This window comes from Orcinus orca, chromosome 3 (assembly GCF_937001465.1).
Source record: "Orcinus orca chromosome 3, mOrcOrc1.1, whole genome shotgun sequence".
In the NCBI taxonomy this organism is placed as follows: domain Eukaryota; kingdom Metazoa; phylum Chordata; class Mammalia; order Artiodactyla; family Delphinidae; genus Orcinus; species Orcinus orca.
Genome location: NC_064561.1, coordinates 129457978 through 129478166, shown reverse-complemented (window position 1 = coordinate 129478166; position 20189 = coordinate 129457978). Strand labels below are relative to the sequence as shown.

Below are 20189 nucleotides of genomic sequence, written 5' to 3'. Positions count from 1 at the left end.
GAGAGGGCGAAGGGGGAATGAGAGGGTGAGGAGGTAGTAAGAGAGGATGAAAGGGGGTATGAGGGGGAGGGGGCATGAAAGGAGGAGGGAGGGATGAATGCGGGGGGCCATGAGTGGGAGTGAGGAGGGAGAAGGACAGATTTTTGTAAGGATCAGGTGTCTCTGGCAGTTCTTACAGCTTTCCTCCTGCCCCCCGCACTTGCCATAGGTAGGCCTAGGAGTTTCGTAGACATTTTGCTTTCTTGTTTGGCCGATAGGAAGTTGGTGAAGGTGCTCCCTCCATGGGTGACCCTAGTGTAGTGGGGCATGCGCCCTACTCAGCAGGACTAAGGGTGGATGGAAAGTTTAAACAGCTCACAGGGCAGAACACCTTCAGGAGTAGCACCGTGCTGCTGAGACACGTGCTGGATTCCCAGCTCTTTTTATGGGATGGGTCAGGACTCAGGGTGGATTGTTAGAACTTTGGGGAGGTTTGCCCCTTTCTGAATTGCCTCTGTAAGTGGCAGTGCCATTTAGGGTGTGTAGCCTAGGGTTTGGGCTGGGATTGTAGGTCTGAAAGACCAAGAGAAATCAAGGTGACCAGCAAATCAGTGTTTCATTTTAACATATTAAATAAACATAAGGATTTTAAAAAATAAATCAAGACAAAGCCAGAGTAAAGAACAAAAGTAAGTTAAAAAATTCGGTGTTCTGGCTTGTCAGTAGGTTGACATTCTCTCTTATCCATTCATTCTTCGAGCACCTGCTTTGTGTTGGGCGGCCCACGCCAGGGGTCTTAGTGGCAGCCTGTCCGAGCTTGAGCTTGGACACAGAGCCTGGTCCAGGAACTTTGGCATTGAGCTTCCTGTGACCCCTCTCACAAGCACAGTTTGTTGACACTTGGCTTCCAAGTATTTGACACCTGAAAATCACTCTTGGGAATGTCTCTAGTCACGTCCTTCATATTTACAAAATAGCCTCCTGGAATCACCTGAAGTGTCTACTTCACAAAATAACAGGGTTTTCTTCCCCCTTTTTCTTCTCTCTTATTTCTCGTGTGTGTGTGTGTGTGTGTGTGTGTGTGTGTGTGTGTGTGTGTGTGTGTGTGTATGTGTATGTGTGTGTGTGTGTGGAGTGGTAGTGGAAGTGATATTGAGACAAAAACCAAACTTGTGGAAAGGAGAAAGAAAAAGATGCAAACACAGAGAAAATGAAAGTGTAGTGATTTATTCTTCTAAGCTTAACTGGATTTCTTACCTTAAACTCGGTTACCACCAGGCTTGACTGCATTCCTGCTTTTTAAAAAAGTTTGTCTTTGCTGAGTTTATCCCTTTTATTTCAAGGGCCTGTCATTACCTCAGGCGTTTTAAGGCAAGCTAGTCACCTGAAACTGGCCGATGGCTCTGAACATTGACCTTTAAAGGGATCTGTGTCTGATTTGTTCTGTATCAGAATACCCTTCGTGTCTGGTACATAGTAGGCACTCATATATGTTACATGAATGAATGGATGACACTAATCCAATCATCTAACCAAACTGGTTGGTCAGACAAGTGGATAACTTTATATGTAACACACCCCTTTCAAAAAAGCAAAAAACCCAGACTCCAGTACCTTAGAAATAAATTATGCCATGAGCTATTTTGTACCATAGATGAAATCTCTACATTTTAAACATTGATTTGAAATTAAACAACGTATAAATATGTCTGTTCGTTGTGAATTAAAAGCCCTCTGAAATATATACATATTTTTTTCAATTTTCTTTTGAGGATTTGCTAGAATATTTGGATACCCAGTAGGTATCGTTGGAAACAATGGAGTTCTCTTTTCTGAATCTGCAAAAAAGGCAAGTACTGTTAAAAATGTTTCAAGGTTTTTCTGTTTTAATTTAAACATTATCAAGTAATGAATGAAAATTATTGCATAAAATCTTTAAAATATTTAACCAGATGCCTTAGCAAACAGAACATTTTGTGCCTATACGTGTGAACATGTATGTGTACGCGTGTTAAATGTTTGAAACAGCTTTAGGGAGGTTTACGTGAATATGATGAACTGTCTTGAGCACTGTTAAAAATACAAATGTTTGTTTTAGGAAAGTCCTTTTAATACTTGAATTATAACTGCTGTGGATGATGTATACATTTTCTAAGAATACAGGAATACTTGTCTTGAAAGTGTTTCATGCATTCGAGGGGTTCAAACATACTGTTCATATGGTTCTGAGACATGACCTGCTCTATCCTATCCCATAATCAGTTTAACTTGATTATATTTTCACTTTTTGGAAACAGAAAGATAGTGGGTCTTGTTACTGAAGCTCTGGTTTTAAAAGAGGGAATTCATGAATATATTTTGGCTTAGTATTCAATTTCATACATCATTGTCTCAGATTTACCTAAACTTGGATAAATGTAATTCATGTACTTATTTGATAAAATATTTTCTTAAGAAAATAAAAAAGTTTAGCCCTGTTTTTCCTCTTCAAATGATAGAGTGAATAACAAGGTAAACGTTCTCTTACTGAGGCAGGTAACAGGCAATTAAGCACTTTCATACCCTAATTAGGAAGAATTTGTCTTTGGCAGAATGTTTTATTAGTAAAGTTAGTTTCTGGATTTTGCTATTCATTATTGTTCCCCCACTGAGATTATAAGACGAAAATAAGAGAGTAAAAATAAAGAAAATAAAAGTCACCTACATTCATGCCAGAAATAACCTTGAGTAACATTTTATTATGGTTCCTTAGTTTTTTCTATTCCTCCTCTTTTTTTAAACAAAATTGGTTTTGCCATATATAGGGAAGTTTTGCTGGTTTTCACTTAATAGTATGTATAGCGAGCGTTTCCAAAATATTAAATATTTCTAATACACTGACTTTTTTTTTTAATTTATTTAATTTATTTATTTTTGGCTGCATTGGGTCTTTGTTGCTGAGTGCAGGCTTTCTCTAGTTGCGGTGAGTGGGGGCCACTGTTCGTTGCGGTGTGCGGGCTTCTCATTGCGGTGGCTTCTCTTGTTGCGGAGCATGGGCTCTAGGCGTGCGGACTTCAGTAGTGGCTCGTGGGCCCTAGAGCGCAGGCTCAATTGTTGTGGCGCACAGGCTTATTTGCTCCGTGGCATGTGGGATCTTCCCGGACCAGGGCTCGAACCCGTGTCCCCTGCATTGGCAGGTGGATTCTTAACCACTGAGCCACCAGGGAAGCCCCTAATACACTGACTTTTAATGACTATATAATATGCTTATTTCAATAGAAGGTATGTCAGACTGAGGCCAACAAACACCGCCTTGTTTTATTTGTTGGCTTGTCACAGATAAATACAGGAGGAGAGCTATGTTTGGCCTCTGTCTGACATTTCATTTGTTGAGGTAAGCCCCACAAGTCTGTGTGATTTCCTCGTTCTCGTATTTGAGGTCGAGCAATTGCTTTGCAATCTTGTACTTGCCAAGGCATTTCCAGCTAAGTTAAAGGCATCTGCAAATAGAGAGTAAAATATAAAGGAAACAGCTTTAAGTGTTCTCTTACTCACATAATCTTTAGAAGATAGGGAAAGGAATAGTTATATATATATATATATATATATTTTTTTTTTTTTTTGCGGTACGTGGGCCTCTCACTGTTGTGGCCTCTCCCGTTGCGGAGCACAGGCTCTGGACGCGCAGGCTCAGCGGCCATGGCTCACGGGCCCAGCTGCTCCGTGGCATGTGGGATCTTCCCAGACCGGGGCATGAACCCGTGTCCCCTGCATCGGCAGGCGGACTCTCAACCACTGCGCCACCAGGGAAGCCCCTGGAATAGTTATATTTTTGTGTCATTAAATAACTAATTTCCTAAACTCAAGGTTAAAAGGTGTCTAGCACTCATCTAAAATCCCATTTGGGCTTCCCTGGTGGCACAGTAGTTAAGAATCTGCCTTCCAATGCAGCGGACGCGGGTTCGAGCCCTGGTCTGGGAAAATCCCACATGCCACGGAACAACTAAGCCCGTGTGCCACAACTACTGAGCCTGCGCTCTAGAGCCCGCGAGCCACAACTACTGAAGCCCGCACACCTAGAGCCTGTGCTCTGCAACAAGAGCAGCCACCGCAATCAGAAGCTTGCGCACCACAACGAAGAGTAACCCTCGCTTGCCGTAACTAGAGAAAGCCCACGCGCAGCAATGAAGACCCAACGCAGCCAAAAAAAAATCCCCTTTATTTCAAGTATGTTGGTAAGAAAGATATATTTTTACTATAATCTTGGTGCATGAAAGAATTTCAAGTGATCATCAAAACGTAGGTATCCCAGAAGGGTTTATATTCTATCTTTTTTAAAGTGGAGAACCAGAGAATTGCCTTCTGGTGAGGCTCAGAAATTCTCATTGACAAGCAATTCCTTCTTCTCTGTTCCTGAAGTTTCACTTGCTGTTTGGAATATTAGTGGTTGACTTCATCTCTGATACAGGAGTTGGCCTGCAGTCATGTGCCAGTGATCACACAGGTGCCTGTGCAAAACAGTGCAAATTGTAATCACGTTCCATTGACAGTGGGTCCCCATGGTAGTATTATTATTACTGTTACTATAAGGTCAGACTAGCCAAGCAAAGGGTACTCTTTCTTTGACCCAAATGTGTTGCTTGCAGGGTAAATGATGATTAAATTTGTTAACCTCCCACTAAAAAGATTTTTATTTTATTTGCTTATAGGGAGCTCATTTTATCCAGTTATGCTGCCAAAGGAATATCCCTCTGCTGTTTCTTCAAAACATTACTGGTAAGAAAATGGCTTGGACTTCCCTGGTGGCCTCGCAGTGATTAAGAATCCGCCTGCTAATGCAGGGGACACGGGTTCGAGCCCTGGTCTGGGAAGATCCCACATGCCACAGAGCAACTAAGCCCGTGCACCACAACTACTGAGCCTGTGCTCTAGAGCCTGCGAGCCACAACTACTGAGTCCATGCCTCAACTACTGAAGCCTGCATGCCTAGAGCCCATGCTCTGCAACAAGAGAAGCCACCGCGATGAGAAGCCCGTGTACTGCAACGAAGAGTAGACCCTGCTGTCAGCAATTAGAGAAACCCTGCACGCAGCAATGAAGACCCAACGCAGCCAAAAAAAAAAAAGAAAAAGTTAACCAGTTTGGGTGCATTTATTCAAGAGCTGCAGTGTCCAGTATGGCTCATGTATTGGACAGTGCAGACATAGAATGCTTCCATCATAACAGAAAGCTTTATTGGACATGCTCTCTCTAGATCATCTTTAAAGGTTAACAATTCAAGAATCTTAAATATTTGGGGGAATTTATCCATGTTTTTGAGTGAAGCAATTTCTGAGTTTCAAGTGTATCAAACATTTGAGTGGCCTTCCTTTACTCCTGCACATGTGCACCCACCCACCCAGAAAACAGCAGAGTGTTCTCAGCCAGTAACACTCTCATTTGTGCTGGAGGGTGTTATCTGACCCATGGTCTCTTTCCCAGTACTTTGTTCCCCATAAAGGATTTTAAGTACATGCTGTGGTCCTCCCTTTTCCTTATCTTTCATCGTGCAGTTAATTCTACCTGAAGCAACATCTTAAATGGACATGCACATCCTGAACCAAAGTCTGGGATTTGAGGTGTTTTTTTTAAGATTATTTATTTATTTATTTATTTAATATTTGGCTGCGTTGGGTCTTAGTTGTGGCATGCAGGCTCTTTCGTTGCGGCGCGCAGGCTTCTCTCTAGTTGTGGCGGGGGTTTTTCTCTCTCTAGTTGTGGTGCGCAGGCTCTGTGGCACATGGGCTCCAGAGTGCATGGGCTCTGTAGTTTGCAGATGCAGGCTCTCTAGTTGAGGCACACGAGCTCAGTAGTTGTGGCGCACAGGCTTAGTTGCCCTGGCATGTAGTATCTTAGTTTCTTGACCAGGGATCAAACCCGTGTCCCCTGCATTGTAAGGCAGATTCTTTACCACTGGACCGCCAGGGAAGTTCCGCGATTTGTGTTTTGACTCCAGAGAATGATAAGACCAATGTCAACTGTCTGATTTCATGTTCCATGGGTGATCCTAACATGGCAGGTGAAATGATTTTTAAGGGCTCTTAGGGTTCTAGAGTTCTTCTTCCTGGCATTCTATGATTCTCCTATTTATACTTTTTGTGTGTTGCATGGTGCCTGACAGATAGGAGGCACTCCGATATGTTGATTAGCTAAAAAAAATGTTTCCCCGTCTTCTAAGTCAGGGGTTCCCACCCCTGGGCCGCGGACTGGTACTGATCCATGGCCTGTTAAGAACCAGGCCGCACAGCAGGAGGTGAGTGGTGGGCGAGGGAGTGAAGCTTCCTCTGCTGCTCCCCGTGGCTCACATTACTGCCTGAGCCTTCCCCCCCGCCCGCCGCCACCCCACTCGTGGAAAAATTGTCTTCCATGAAACCGGTCCCTGGTGCCAAAAAATGTTGGGCACCACTGTTCTAAGTCATGTGTGGTATCTCAAGTTCAAAGGAAGAAGTCCTTAATTAGTTGTTGGGATCAGGCATGCCTTTATGAGAAGGAGTTTGGCCTTGGCAGTCAGCAGGGCTTTACATAGTACTGGTGCTAAAACATCTTCATCTGGTGCTGTTCTTAAGTTTAAGATATCTGGTTAGATGACTCTTGAGCGGAGTTATATCCAGGTGGCAGCCAGAGAGGGCCCTATGTGGCAAACCTTCTAAGAGGGCACGTAAAAGTACTCTGAAGCTTCACTAGGCCAGAGACCTTGTTTCTAATAATGACTCATGATTTATTAACCACCAGTAAGTCAGACCGTGTGCTTGGAAGATTCCTACATTTTCGCTGTGCTTTATTTTTTGTTGGGTTGGGGTCAGAGAGCAGAGTTTGAGTTTGGTTTTTCAACATTGCATTTGAGGGACCTCAAACGTATCCATTTGGAAATATATGGTGGGCAGTTGAAAAGTCTTGAGCACCGAAGAGGTGTGTTAGCTGGAGGCAAACGTGGAGACAACCTTAGAACATGGAGATGGTGTTTAAAGCTGTGGGAATAGATAACACCCAGAGAGAAGAGAAAGGGCTCAGGGATAATCTTTGAGTAACTCTAATTTCTTCCACAGAGATGAGAGTAAAGGAAGAAAGGCAGCATGATTATGTTGTTCTTTATGGTGAGAAACAGAAGGGTTAGAGAAAGCCAAGTGAGATGGCCTCGGTATTCTTTTTCAAGGCAAAATCACTCACGGGGACTAGAGGCACAGTGGGGTGATAGGGTGGTGAGTGAGGGCTTTTAAAGAGAGTCAATATTTGAGATAGCTATTGTGGGAATGTTACAGGGAGTCGATATAAAATAGATAAAGGAGTGTCTGAGCTATTCTGAGGGCCCAGTTCAGAGGGCAGGGAGGTGACCAGAGGAAGCAGATGGTGCCTGGTTGGGGCAGGGCTTGTTACATCCGTACTGTTGTATCCACAGCAAGTACAAGTGATCCATAAAAAATGGTTTAATTGAATTGGATTACCCATTATGGAGATTCGCAAAGCAAGAACAGCGACCATCACGTAGGCATGTGCGTCTGTGGGTGCGCAGGGAGACAAATGAAGCCTGATGCAACGTTTATAAGGTGAAGAGGAAGAACCCCAAGGCCTGGAAAGCACAGTGACGCTGCAGACCAGTTTCAACAGAGCCGGGGGTGGGAGCTTGGAGAAGTAGAAGAATCCTATAATTATAATGAGAATTCTTTTATCTTGCTATTGAGTCGCTGACAGGGACTCAGCATCTCTATGAAACATTAATTTTATTTCATCAAAGTTTTAAAGCAGTGCTTCAGAAGGAATAATCTATATTTTAAACCAGGTCAGTGAATCCTAAAGCCCTCACAGTTGGGCTTGCCATAGTACTTTTTCCTCAGCTTGCCGTATCCTGTTCTTTCATCACCAAGCTATTGTTCTGAGATAATTTCTTGAAGATACGTTGCATTCTTATCTTGTTTGAGGATCTCTGTGCACATCCAGATGAACCACTTAAACAATTTTTTAAATGATTAGAGAAAATTTTATTTTACCTTTTAATGCAAATTTGTGGGGGGCATATTTCACATATAAATATTTTATTAGGGTGAGAGTCCTGTGGTAAAATATAAGGTTGGCAAGACGTCCTTCTAGCACCTTGGTGAAAATGACTTCTGCACACTAATCTCATCACCCTGAGGCTCTCTTTCTGTTCTCACAGGATTTATGGTTGGTAGAGAGTACGAAGCTGAAGGAATTGCCAAGGATGGCGCCAAGATGGTGACTGCCGTAGCCTGTGCCAATGTGCCGAAGATAACTGTCATTATCGGGGGCTCTTACGGGGCTGGAAACTATGGGATGTGTGGCAGAGCATTTAGGTAGGTGGTTGTCATGATTTTCTCTGAAAGCATGAATCATACTTCAAGGATCATTATGAATGGTCAGTTTACGTCAAGGCTATTTGAAATACAGAATGACATTCACAAATCTTAATCAGTTATACCATAATCTGTATCATCTGGAGGCGTGAAATGAAATTTAATGCTAAAAGTACCACTTGGAAGAAATCCACAGTGGGAATCAGGAAATATTTTGGAATGGCTGATAATGAAAATACTACATGTCATAACTTATGTGATGTGTCTAAAGTCTTGCTTTGAGACAGGTGTGTAGACTTAATTATATATTATATACTGGAAGAGAAGTAAGGCTGAAAATCAGTGAGCCAAGCAGCCAGCTGAAGAGGTTCAAAGAAGAGCAGCATATTAAAACAAGAAAAATAAAAACAGGACATAATAAAGTACAAACATTATAAAGACAGAAGAATCAGGAAAGCCCAAAGTTGCTTTGTTTAAAAGTGTTAACAAACTTGAGAATCCCCTGTTAAAACTAAAAAATAAAGGGAGAAGGCACGTATCACCAATTTTAGGAATGGAAAACAGCACATAACTGCACATAATGAGAGGATATTTTGAATACTTTTTTGCCCAGTAAATTTGGATGAAATGGAAAAATACTGTTTATCAAAATAGACGTCAGAATCACCTGGAGAACTTAAAAATTCTACCATGCTGAAGCCCCACTGCGGGAGATTACTCTGGGGTGGGTTCTAGGCATTGTTTTTTTTTTAATCCCCGGATAATTGTAATGTGCAGCCAGAATGAAGAACCACTGATTTAAAAGGTAAACATGGGCCTCTGAAAATCTCTGTGAATTCATTTGATCATTCTTTCCTTTTTCCCCCCATAGCCCAAGATTTCTCTACCTGTGGCCAAATGCTCGCATCTCAGTGATGGGAGGAGAGCAGGCAGCTAATGTGCTAGCGACAGTAGCAAAGGACCAAAGAGCACGGGAAGGGAAACAGGTAAATGCTGTTTCTTTGTCTCCAGGTTTGACTTTCACCAGAACATTGTGGAGCCAGGGAGCAGCATACCCAAAACCCCTCCAAGTCTGTGGCTAGGATTCCAACATTCAGGGCCTGGCTTTATCTAGAAGACGCTGACCTGGAAATTGTTTTAGCAACTTACACTTATACATTCTCCATTTCTCTTTTTAGAGCCATTTCACTTGAAGTACCTTCTTGTGGTAATTTACAAACTTTTCAGAATCTCTGTCTCTGGGTGCCTGAGGCATAAAGATGTTTGATTCTTAGTCATTTGCAGTTAGTGAGATTTAAATAAATCTGACTTATGTCTTTGATTTTATGACCTAAAGCAGCAGAATTTTGTGTTTCCTATTTTACTTTTAGATTGTTGTTAAGGATACCTCTAGTGGGAGGGCCCCGTTGTGTAATGAGAATTGAATACCATTATTATACCGTGGAAGTATCAATGAAGAAGGAGGGAAAGGGCACTGGAAGCTTAATGAAAAGCAAATCAGCAAATAGCTGCTTTTGAGATGGATTCTTTCGTTTGTGGCTCTGTTAGAGATTCATCTGAAATTTTGCATTACATTTTATTATAACTTACAACTATTTTATGTAAACAGCAGGCCTATAAAATGATTGGTGCATGTTCCTAAAGTTGCTTAGGTGCACTGTTTCATCGTAACGAGGCATAATGTGGAGGAGGCCCTGCCTTCTCAGGCTCTCACTTCTGCCATTTAGAGATTGATCATCTGGTCAACCGCCTGGTTTGTAGCGTGGGGATAATATAAAGCCAGAGGGTGGTTCCTGCCTCCCTGAATGTGTCTCATCCGTGCCTCACATCCCCAGCTATCTTTTCCAAGCAACAGTAACTCTGCAGACTTAAGTTGAAGTTTCAGATGCACTTTAGTACTAACTAGTATCCAAGCCAGAGGAAAGTTTTACTTTTGTGTGTATGTAGTGGGGAGTGGGGGATATGAAATTCTACCTGATACTTTGAAGGCATGTCTTAAATTCTAGCCCAGCATGGCAATATCTTATTAAATAGTTGTGTTTTGATTAATTTGATATACAGATATATGAATTCATCTATTTTTATATGTGAAAGGAAAGTATAGGATTTTAGTGCTTCTCCCTCCAAATTCTGGACCTATAAATGATATTAAACGATGGAAGTACATAAAAGGTTGGATTTATTTGAAAAAAAAATCACTTGGTTTTTGGTGTGGAATATTTTTTAAGTTGAAAATACTTTTCAGGATTTCAAAATTAGTTTGCATAAAGATTTTAACATCTGAATTATCACTTGTTTCTGGCAGTACGGATGGGCAAGCCATTAAATTTTTAATTAGGGAAAAGTCTCTCTCAGCCATCTGGAAAATTGAAGAGGTTATTTAAAACGGGCCTTATTGTTTTATCCCTTTAAGCTTTAAAATGTTTAAAATTTTAGCTATTTTGAATGAAAACATCCTACTTTTCCACCTCCTTATACAGAAACTGCAAGATGTAATATAGCCCTTTGTTATATTGTATAATTCACATCCATTGCTATACCTTGCTGGAATATGTGATACCTTTGGTTTTGACCTGACATTAAACAGCCTCAGGACATTGGCTCTGATAAGGGAGATATAACAGCACACTAATTTGATACTCATGTCTCAGGTGAGATCATGTATGGTAAAGCATCACACGTAATCTATACATCAATGTGCAGGTGTTGGTTGTAAGATTATCGTTCATGAAATCTATTGCCCCTTTTTTCTTGAGGTTCTCTTGAGTGGATCTGTTGTTCCCCTGCATCAGACTTACTCATTGTCGCTTTTCTTTCAGTTCTCCAGTGCTGATGAAGCAACTTTGAAAGAGCCCATCATTAAGAGGTTTGAAGAGGAAGGAAACCCTTACTATTCCAGTGCAAGGTGAGAGCCAGAGAATAACTGACTCCTTGATGGGCACATCTTGGCAGTCAGGGCAGCAGCTTTACAGAGATCTGAGCAGTTGGCATGGTCCAGCCCTCATGGGAACCAAAAAATAACATTTGGACACAATTTTGTACTGTTGTTTCTATAATGGGAATGCTTACTGCTGAAATGCTGCTCCTTCTCCCAGGCTGGGCTTTGGATCCATCACTATTGGTGTGATTCTGCCACTCTCCACCCCTCTTCCCTTATCCCGCTCCTAGCTGAAGTGGTCCAAGGCCTGCAGGAGCACTGTGGCCAGAGGTGGACCGCACTGGGGCTGGGAAGTTGAGAATTATAGTCCTGGCTGTGTCACTTTCAGGAATTAGTTCTGCAGTAATGGGTTCCTGTCATCCTCCTCTCTGATGATTTTGTTTTTACCCCATTTAAAGATGAAAATGGTTGAACACTTACTGACACTTGTTAACAAGTGAGCTTGTGCATTCAGAAGGTGATTATTCATGGCCAGGATCCACATGTCAACACTAAGCAACTACCTCACACACCATGGCGGTTCTTATTCTGTTTGTTTCTTACACCACTTAAATGAGGTAATAAATTATCACAGCTGTCCCCGTTGGAGACATGCGTGTGCTTTCATACCTCTTTTTTCAACAACTTCAGTGTTCTACATTCTGAAGAATAATTGAAGCTTCATGTTTTTCTTTTATCCCTTGGGCAGATGGAAAAAAGAAAATAACTATTTGTGTCCTTTAAAAATTGGGTTATGCTGTGATTTATGCCATTTATTGTGAAGGCAGACTGGAGAGGAGGGGGAAAAGAAAATCGAATGTTAAAATCCATGTCAGCTCCTCAAATGCATCTTTTGTGGCAGGCACTGCTCCTGATGTTGGGGGGCAGGAAAGATTGAACATATTTATTTCTCAGAGCATAATTAGTTTCAAAATTCAATTAATACCATTTGGGATTTTTGAAAAGCCTGTTTCTCTTCTTGTTAACATGTATTTCTGCAAGCAAATGTACAGGTATATTTTGCTGTGGTGGGTCATTGATTCTCTTAATTAAGAACAAAATATTTTGTAGTCTTTGATTTAAGAAATAAACATTCTTTTTATCATCATTTAAATAGGCTTACGTAGTAGCCAGTAGAAGCAAAGAGGAAATAGAAAATCATATAAAAGGTTAAAGAGAAAATACACATTGTAAGCTCACCTATAGTTTTTTGTTTGTTTTTACATAAGACTTTGAAATTCACAAGGGCAGTTAGAGTATTAAACTTTGAAAAATAGCATATTTTGTGTGAACCATTAATTTGTTTTTCAGCCCTGGCTAAGTCATCTCTTAAGAAAGACTGAATCCTTTATTATTTTCATACTTAGATTATTATTGTTTTTAGTGGATGATATTCAAGACAGGAGAGCATATGGCCCAGATAGACTTATCTTTGGAAATTAATATTGAAAAACAAGGTTTTTCTTTTAATTTATAGATGTTTAACCCTTCTGTTGAAATAGTTGGTGGCATGGAGACACCAACTTTGTTTCAAAGATGAAAGGATTTTCAAGCCAGCTTATGGCACCTTCCTTTGGTTTAATAAAGCTCAGCTTAACAATAAAACTCTGTGGTCTGTTTAGGCTTTAACATGGCTAGACCTGTCTTTTCGGAGAGCTCTGTCATCATCTGTACAGTGCTGTAACCTCCTATGTTTTTCTTAATCCTTGCGTGTTACATGTACAGCATGCCAATTTTCTTCTGCTCAGTTGTTTTTGTAATCAAACTTTTCCAGACATTTGATTAGGGCCTCTTACCTGGAACAGCTCCGGCACCATTGTGCTTGCTATATTCCTCTGCTGTAGGCTTCAGAAGGGAGTGTAATCAATTGACCGGGTTACAAACTACAGGAGTAATATTTTTTTTTTTTTTGGCTGTTGATACTTTAAGATCCCTATTGTGAATATTTTATGAGCAATGATTTCATTCATGGTCTGTCGATGTAAGTATGGTTTAATAATTGATGCTATGTCCAGATACTGAAGGCAGTTTGTTTAAAGAAAGCAAAACTGCCACCCACTAATGACCTTTAAAAAACAATATTTCTTACTCATTTTTTTTTTATAAATGTGAGGTTGTCCATGAAAAGCAAACTAAGATTTCTACTTGAGTTTCTTCTGAAAGCAGTTTAAAGCCATTACTTGTTTTTCCTATTGTAGCAAAAAATAAAGAACTACATATGAAGGCATTTATTTTATTAATAAAATGTACTGAAGTCTATTCAGTAATTTTCCTAGTTTCTTAAGAGTTTGGGGGAATATACCTTTTCTAGTAGGGACTTTGGTTGGAGACTGTTACCTTGGTTTATGCGGTTCTTCATAATAATAACAGTAATATATCAACTTGACTTGTATGTTTGTGTGGGCGGAGGAGGGACAGGAAAGCTTTTCCTGAAATAAATAAAACCAGGGTTTATCTTGAAGTTCCTTGTAGTAAGCTGTTCCTAAAGCTGTGTAAGAGTCATGTTATTTTTCTTTCTCTCTTTATTCCCCTCTTGAACATTGTTTCCATTGCGAGATTATAGTAGCCAATCAGTAGATCCACATATTACCTGAAGGAAAACCTCCTCGGCATTTCTGGGCATAGGGTGTATAACTGGTGGTTTGGTGGTGGACTCCTAATCACTCGGTTTTTGTTCTTTTATCAGGCTGTGGGATGATGGGATTATCGATCCAGTGGACACCAGGCTGGTCCTGGGTCTCAGCCTTAGTGCAGCCCTCAACGCACCCATCCAGAAGACTAACTTCGGTATCTTGAGGATGTAATTGGAATATAAAGCATCTTCCGTTGGACATGTACCAAAAATTAATAAATTAGTAGCCTTAAAATTTTAGACTTTTTCAATATGTGGCTATTACAGTAAAATTGTTTTCTTAACACAGTGCATTATACTTTTCTACCTTTAAATAAAGAATCAGTGAAGATATTTATTTGATGCAGCTCAATTCCTTGTAAATTCTCTTAGAGAAATTTTTCTATGGCTCAGCTTTACCACCCTGAAAAGGAAGAGAATAACTTAGAGTTATCCTTTCTAAGCCATAAGTACTATGAAAAGTTCTGTAATCTGTAAATTCCAGGTATTGTTGAGATTTTTAACATAAAGTTGTATTTCCACTGAACTGATTGCGTTGCAGATTATGCGTGATATTTTAATGTACTTTTAAAAATAAACATCTGTTACTTTTCCCTCCAGCCACCACCGTCCTCCTCTCCGTAGTTGTCAGACTTCTTGTCTGCACTCTGGGCTCTGTTTCCTACCCGTTCTCTCCTCACCCTCTCGTTTTCTGGCTTCTACTGCCAACAGCCCTCTCCACGGTCACCACTGACCTCCATGTTCCTGAAACCAGTGGGTCCTTTTCCGATTTTACCTGATTTAATTCTCTGGCGCATTCAAATCAGTCAAACACTTCCTCCTAGAAATTCTGTCCTTAGCTTCCATTGCTGTAACGCTCTAGGTTTTCCACCAGCCTCCGTGGCCATTCTTGTTCCGTTTCCTTTGCAGGCCCCACTTCCTCTGCTCATTCCTCCTTCCCTTTACCATTTGTCTTGATTTTTCATTAGTCATATGTGAATGCATTCTTATTCTGAAAGATACAAATAGCACAAAAGTATCTCCTTATTGTTTAATTATTCTTATTAAAATAATAATTGTGGTAAAATATACATAACATGAAGTGTACCATTTTAACCACTTTTTTGTGTGCAGTTCTGTGACATTAAGTACATTTATATTGCCACCATCCATCTCCAGAACTTTTCATCATCCCAAATTGAAACTCTATTATTAAACAATAACTCCCCATTCTCTCTTCTCCCTACCACTGGCACATTTCCTTTTTCCTTTTTTTTAATTGAGATATAATTGAATATAACATTATATTAGTTTCAGGTGTACAACATAATGAGTCAATATTTATATACACTGCAGATGATCACGAAAATAAGTCTAGTTACCATCCATCATCAAGCACAGTTACAGACTTTTCTTTTTTTTTCCTGTGATGAGGACTTTTAAGATTTACTCGCTTAGCAACTTTCAAATATGCAGTACAGTATTAACTATAGTCACCATGCTGTATGTTACGTCCCCAGGACAAGCTGGAAGCTTGTACCTTTTGACCCCCCACACTCATTCTGTCCACCCCATGCCCCTCTCCTTTCTGGCAAACACCAATCTGTTCTTTGTATCTATAAGCTTGGTTTTCTGTTTTGCTTTGTTTGTTTTGTTTTTTAGATTCCACATATAAGTGAGATCTTATGGTGTTTGTCTTTCTCTGTCTGACTTACTTCACTTAACATAGTGACCTTAAGGTCCATCCGTGCTGTTGCAAATGGCAAGATTTCATTCTTTTTTATGGCTGAGTTTTATTCCTCCTCATCCTTGAATGTATGTGTTTTACATGGCTTGATTCATTCTCGCTGGGCCATTTCAGCCCTTCGTATGGTTTTAGTTGCCATCTGAATGGGGATGATTCCTGTGTTGACAGTTCTTAACATAGTTCTCCCCTGAGCTCCAGACCTGTCTATCTAACAGGTCTAAGGAACCTCAGACTCAATCATCAAGTTCTGTTGATCTTGCCTCCTAACTGTCTCTTGAATTCCCCTACTATTTTTGTCTTTTATGCAGGCCTTAGAAGGGGTCTACCTGCACCCAGTCTTACCTAGTCCAATCTCTCCATCACTCTGGAATTAGAATGGCCATTCTAAGGTGCACATCTGTCATGCTGCTTCCTTCCTTACTTCTTTCACTGGTTCCCTGAAGTGCCAAACCCCTAATGGCCTCCATGGATCTTGATCCTCAGCTCTTCAGTCTCATCTCCCTGACTCCTCTTTTCACACTGGGTGCTCCACCCATTCTAGACTTCTTCCAGTTCCTTAAACCTACGAAGTCCTTGCCCCCTTAGAGTCTACGAGGTTCCCTGTGCCTGAACTGTTCTCTTCTCCCTTCTACTTAAACACCTATCTTTTGTCTCTGTGATTTCCCTGGGCTGGGTTAGGCACCTGTTGTGTGCCCTTGTAGAGCACCATCTTCTTCCTCTGTCACTTTCTCTGTCTTATATGTTTATAAGAAGTATAAACATTTCTTTAATATTGCCCTCCTGCTAGAATGTAAGCTCTGTGAGAGCAGGGATCCTCCTGTTTGGCCTGTATCTCCAATGCCTGGCACTTGTAGATGCTCAAATATTTGTTGAATGAATGAAAAGTCCATATTTTAATTGTATCCTCAGGCCACATCATTTTAAAATAAAGTGATTGATTATACGATCTAAAACAACTATCAAATGCTTTCCTAATAAAATTAATATTTCAAACATTTGTGTGTGATGTTCAGTTTAGGCTGCAGTGTGTATCAGAAGTCAGTTTAGTTTTTTTTTTTTTTCTGTACACGGGCCTCTCACTGTTGTGGCCTCTCCCGTTGCGGAGCACAGGCTCCGGACACGCAAGCTCAGCGGCCATGGCTCACGGGCCCAGCTGCTCCGCGGCATGTGGGATCTTCCCGGACCGGGGCATGAACCCACGTCCCCCTGCATCGGCAGGCGGACTCTCAACCACTGCGCCACCAGGGAAGGCCTCAGTTTAGTTTTTTGAGAAGTATATAGATAGAAGATCATAATTCAGGGGTAAGTTGCATTTTCAGAAGAATGTTTGAGGAGGTCATGGGGAGGACGTGACTGCCAGTTGACCCCTGACCCGCTAGATGACCCCTGACCCGGAACCAGCCAGTCAATCGTTGGCTCCTCCCCCTCTCCCCTACGGCATGCCATCCCCATAGCTTGCCGGAGGAAGCCTTGAGAGAGTAAGGTGTTGCTGAGACCACCTGGACTAAATACGTGACTGAACCCCGATAAGGCCTCTATATAAACTTTGAAGATTCTGGCTGGCGGGCGGGGAGACGCCCTCGTCTTGCGGCTGCCACCGCCAAGCCTCGTTTGTGAGTTCCCTGTGTTATTAAACCTGCCACCTCCCAACCTGGAGCGGCTGCCTCTTTCCTCAGCTCTCCTAGGCCTGCGCGTATGGCGGCTAGTTTGCCAACCAACAAAGGAACACAGTGAGTATTTTTAAATAGTAAATTATATTAAAATTTCGGTTAACATTTACAACCAGGTCAGAAATCAAAATGATTTTTTATCAAGACTAGTTGGTATTCCATGGGTAGTAACCATCCACAAGTCAAAGATTCATGGATATTTTAGGAGTGTTTTTACCTTTCTCTCTTTAGGAAAAATCACGGTCATCGCTGGCACCACACTTAAATTAATTAAATTATTTTGTATGTTTTATCTGATAAAAAACATTTGTAACATTTTACCAAAATAGGCAGCCTTTTTTGTCTGCCCTTCCGGCTTTATTTACATAGAATTGGCATACACCCTTATGTAGCTGTAAGGTATACACTGTGATGACTTGGTACACATATATTGTGAGGTGATTACCACAGTATGGTTACTTAGCACATCCATCACCTCACGTAACTACTAACTTTTTTAATGAGAATTTTTTAAACATTTTAGTTATTAAAAATAATTTCAGCCAGGATAATATGCGTAACTTAGAATTTTGAGAAATGTACAGCTAATTAGTCTCTAAATTAGCCCTTCTGGGCGCTTACAGTATGAAAAAGAGACAAAATTACTTCTGTTTTTCAATTTTCAAGAAAAATGTTTTCAAATGAGAATTTGTCACACTAGCACAAGGCACTATTGACTGTGCAAGTGAAAAAGTGATCATTTACCAAACATGCATGGTTACGTGCAAGGCATGACTAGAGGCTGTATATTACATTTACAGGGGCAAGAGCAGGTTTTTGAATGATTTCATTAATAAGACTTTTGGGAGGGGAGATCACGTAGTTCTTGTTAATTGTAAAATGTATTGATGGTGTTCTGGAAGGGTGATTGTTGACTGTCCTGATCAAAACTGGATCTCTAGTGATGGGCTCTGAAATTCAGTATTTAGAAAAATGGCAAGAAAATGAACTAGACACTTATGGTCTCCTGTCATTTATAATATTTATAAATGGTACAAATTAAATACAACTAATAATTAATGATGACTTTTTGTTGTTGTTTTGAAAAAAGCCTTTCGACAAACACTTAAAAATAATTTATTATTTAATGTGCCTTGGATTCTCTTGTATCTGGAATCAGGATGCTAAGGATAAAGTTGTTCTTGTAGCTAAATGAAATTTCTATCTGCCTTTGACCTTTGTAGGCAAATGTGCATTCCAGATGAGGAGGCTTATAATCAACGTGACTGTATAATTGACCATGCACTCTGGGCCGGTTGAGAGTGAAAGGGCCCTACTGCTAATAATTACACTGGGAAACAGGTGTGAGCCAGGACTGATCAGGCAGCCTGGGATGTATGGTTGCTCTCTCTGTAACTCACTATCATGGACTGAGTATTGATGTTACACATCAGGTGTTGATGATTCTTACAAGCCAGTATTCCAGATAGCTGCTTTGTAGCTTTCTTTTTTAAAAAAAATTTATTTGATTTTTGGCTGCGTTGGGTCTTCATTGCTGCGCATGGGCTTTCTCTAGTTGCGGTGAGCAGACTTCTCATTGCGATGGCTTCTTTTGTTACAGAGCACGGGGTCTAGGCGCATGGGCTTAGTAGTTGTGGCGCGCAGGCTCTATAGCGCAGGCTCAGTAGTTGTGGCGCACGGGCTTAATTGCTCCACAGCGTGTGGTATCTTCCTGGACCAGGGCTAGAACCCGCGTCCCCTGCATTGGCAGGCGGATTCTTAACCACTGCGCCACCAGGGAAGCCCTGCTTTGTAGCTTTTTAGTGGCTTAAAACAGAATTATTCTCTTACAGTTCTGGAGATCAGAAGTCTAAAATCAAAATAGCAGGGCTGCATTCCTTCTGAGGCTTTGAGGGGAAAATCGAATTCCTTGCTGATTTCAGCTTCTAGAGGCTGTCTGCCTGATGTGTAAATTTTAATATAGATTTCAGTATGATATCAAACACATGATATGCATTAATATTCTAGAGAACTATGTAAATGACTCAAGAGAAGAATTTACCATAAGGCAGGGGTAATTTGATTTTCTGTCGCAGCCAGCATTTCAGTATGTCTGGAAGCTTTTTCTTTCACAAAGATGACCCAAATCACAGGTTTGAGCTTATGTTAATGGAGAGGAGTGTCTGAGAGAGGACAAGGTCTTAGAAGGTGGGGATTTAATGGAGAACTTATTGAAGAGAAAACGTGACCAAACTACTTGTCAGAAGTAAGCTGGAGAAAAGACATTTTTTTTTAATGTGTAATTGAGCAGATATTAATTGTAAGATGTGAGCAAGTAGAATTTTGGAGAACTCGGACTAGTATCAAGAGGTTTCTGTAGAAGATGTACTTGACATTTTCAACCATAGCTCTATCCATCACATTCCTATAGCTGTAGGATAATTAAAAATAACTTTTGTTGCAAAATTATTTATAATTAAAAATCCAACAATGTTATTTGTAAAAATTTAGACAGTGAAGAAAAGTGAAAATTCTCTGTAATTTCACCACCTAGAGATAACTGCTATTAATATTTTCTTGTATACTATTCTCTTTTTTCTATCTGTAGGAATTTTTTCACAAAAAGGTTGTTCTGTAATCTGCATTTTCACTTAATGTAGTATAAATGTGTTGACATGTTTTCATGTCATTTAATATTTCCTCTACAATAATTTTGTTGTTGCATGATATTACATTGTATAGATGCCCTGTTTGATTTAACCACTCTCTTATTGTTGGATACTTAGGTTGTTTCTGGTTTCCCACTATTATAGATAATGCTGCAACAAATATCTTGTACTTTCTTTATATGACTGTGATTATTTTGTTAGTACAAATTCCCAAAAGTGTATGTAGACCTTTAAGGCATGTTGCTAAATTGTGCTCTATAAATGTACATTTATGGTACAAGTACTGCGGG

At 40.5% G+C, this 20189-nt stretch overlaps 1 protein-coding gene across 3 annotated transcripts in view; it reads left to right on the top strand.

Moving 5' to 3' along the window:
* Window positions 1-16576, top strand: part of MCCC2 (methylcrotonyl-CoA carboxylase subunit 2) — a 64260-nt gene extending 47684 nt beyond the window's left edge. For all 3 annotated transcript variants that reach the window (XM_012533393.2, XM_033429981.2, XM_033429980.2), the window contains exons 12-17: window positions 1752-1828; window positions 4668-4734; window positions 8150-8306; window positions 9178-9292; window positions 11126-11211; window positions 13910-16576. In XM_012533393.2, the coding sequence (XP_012388847.1) occupies window positions 1752-1828; window positions 4668-4734; window positions 8150-8306; window positions 9178-9292; window positions 11126-11211; window positions 13910-14027 (620 nt within the window). In that variant the 3' untranslated portion in view covers window positions 14028-16576. The remainder of the gene's footprint in view (window positions 1-1751; window positions 1829-4667; window positions 4735-8149; window positions 8307-9177; window positions 9293-11125; window positions 11212-13909) is intronic.
* Window positions 16577-20189: the final 3613 nt, after the last annotated feature.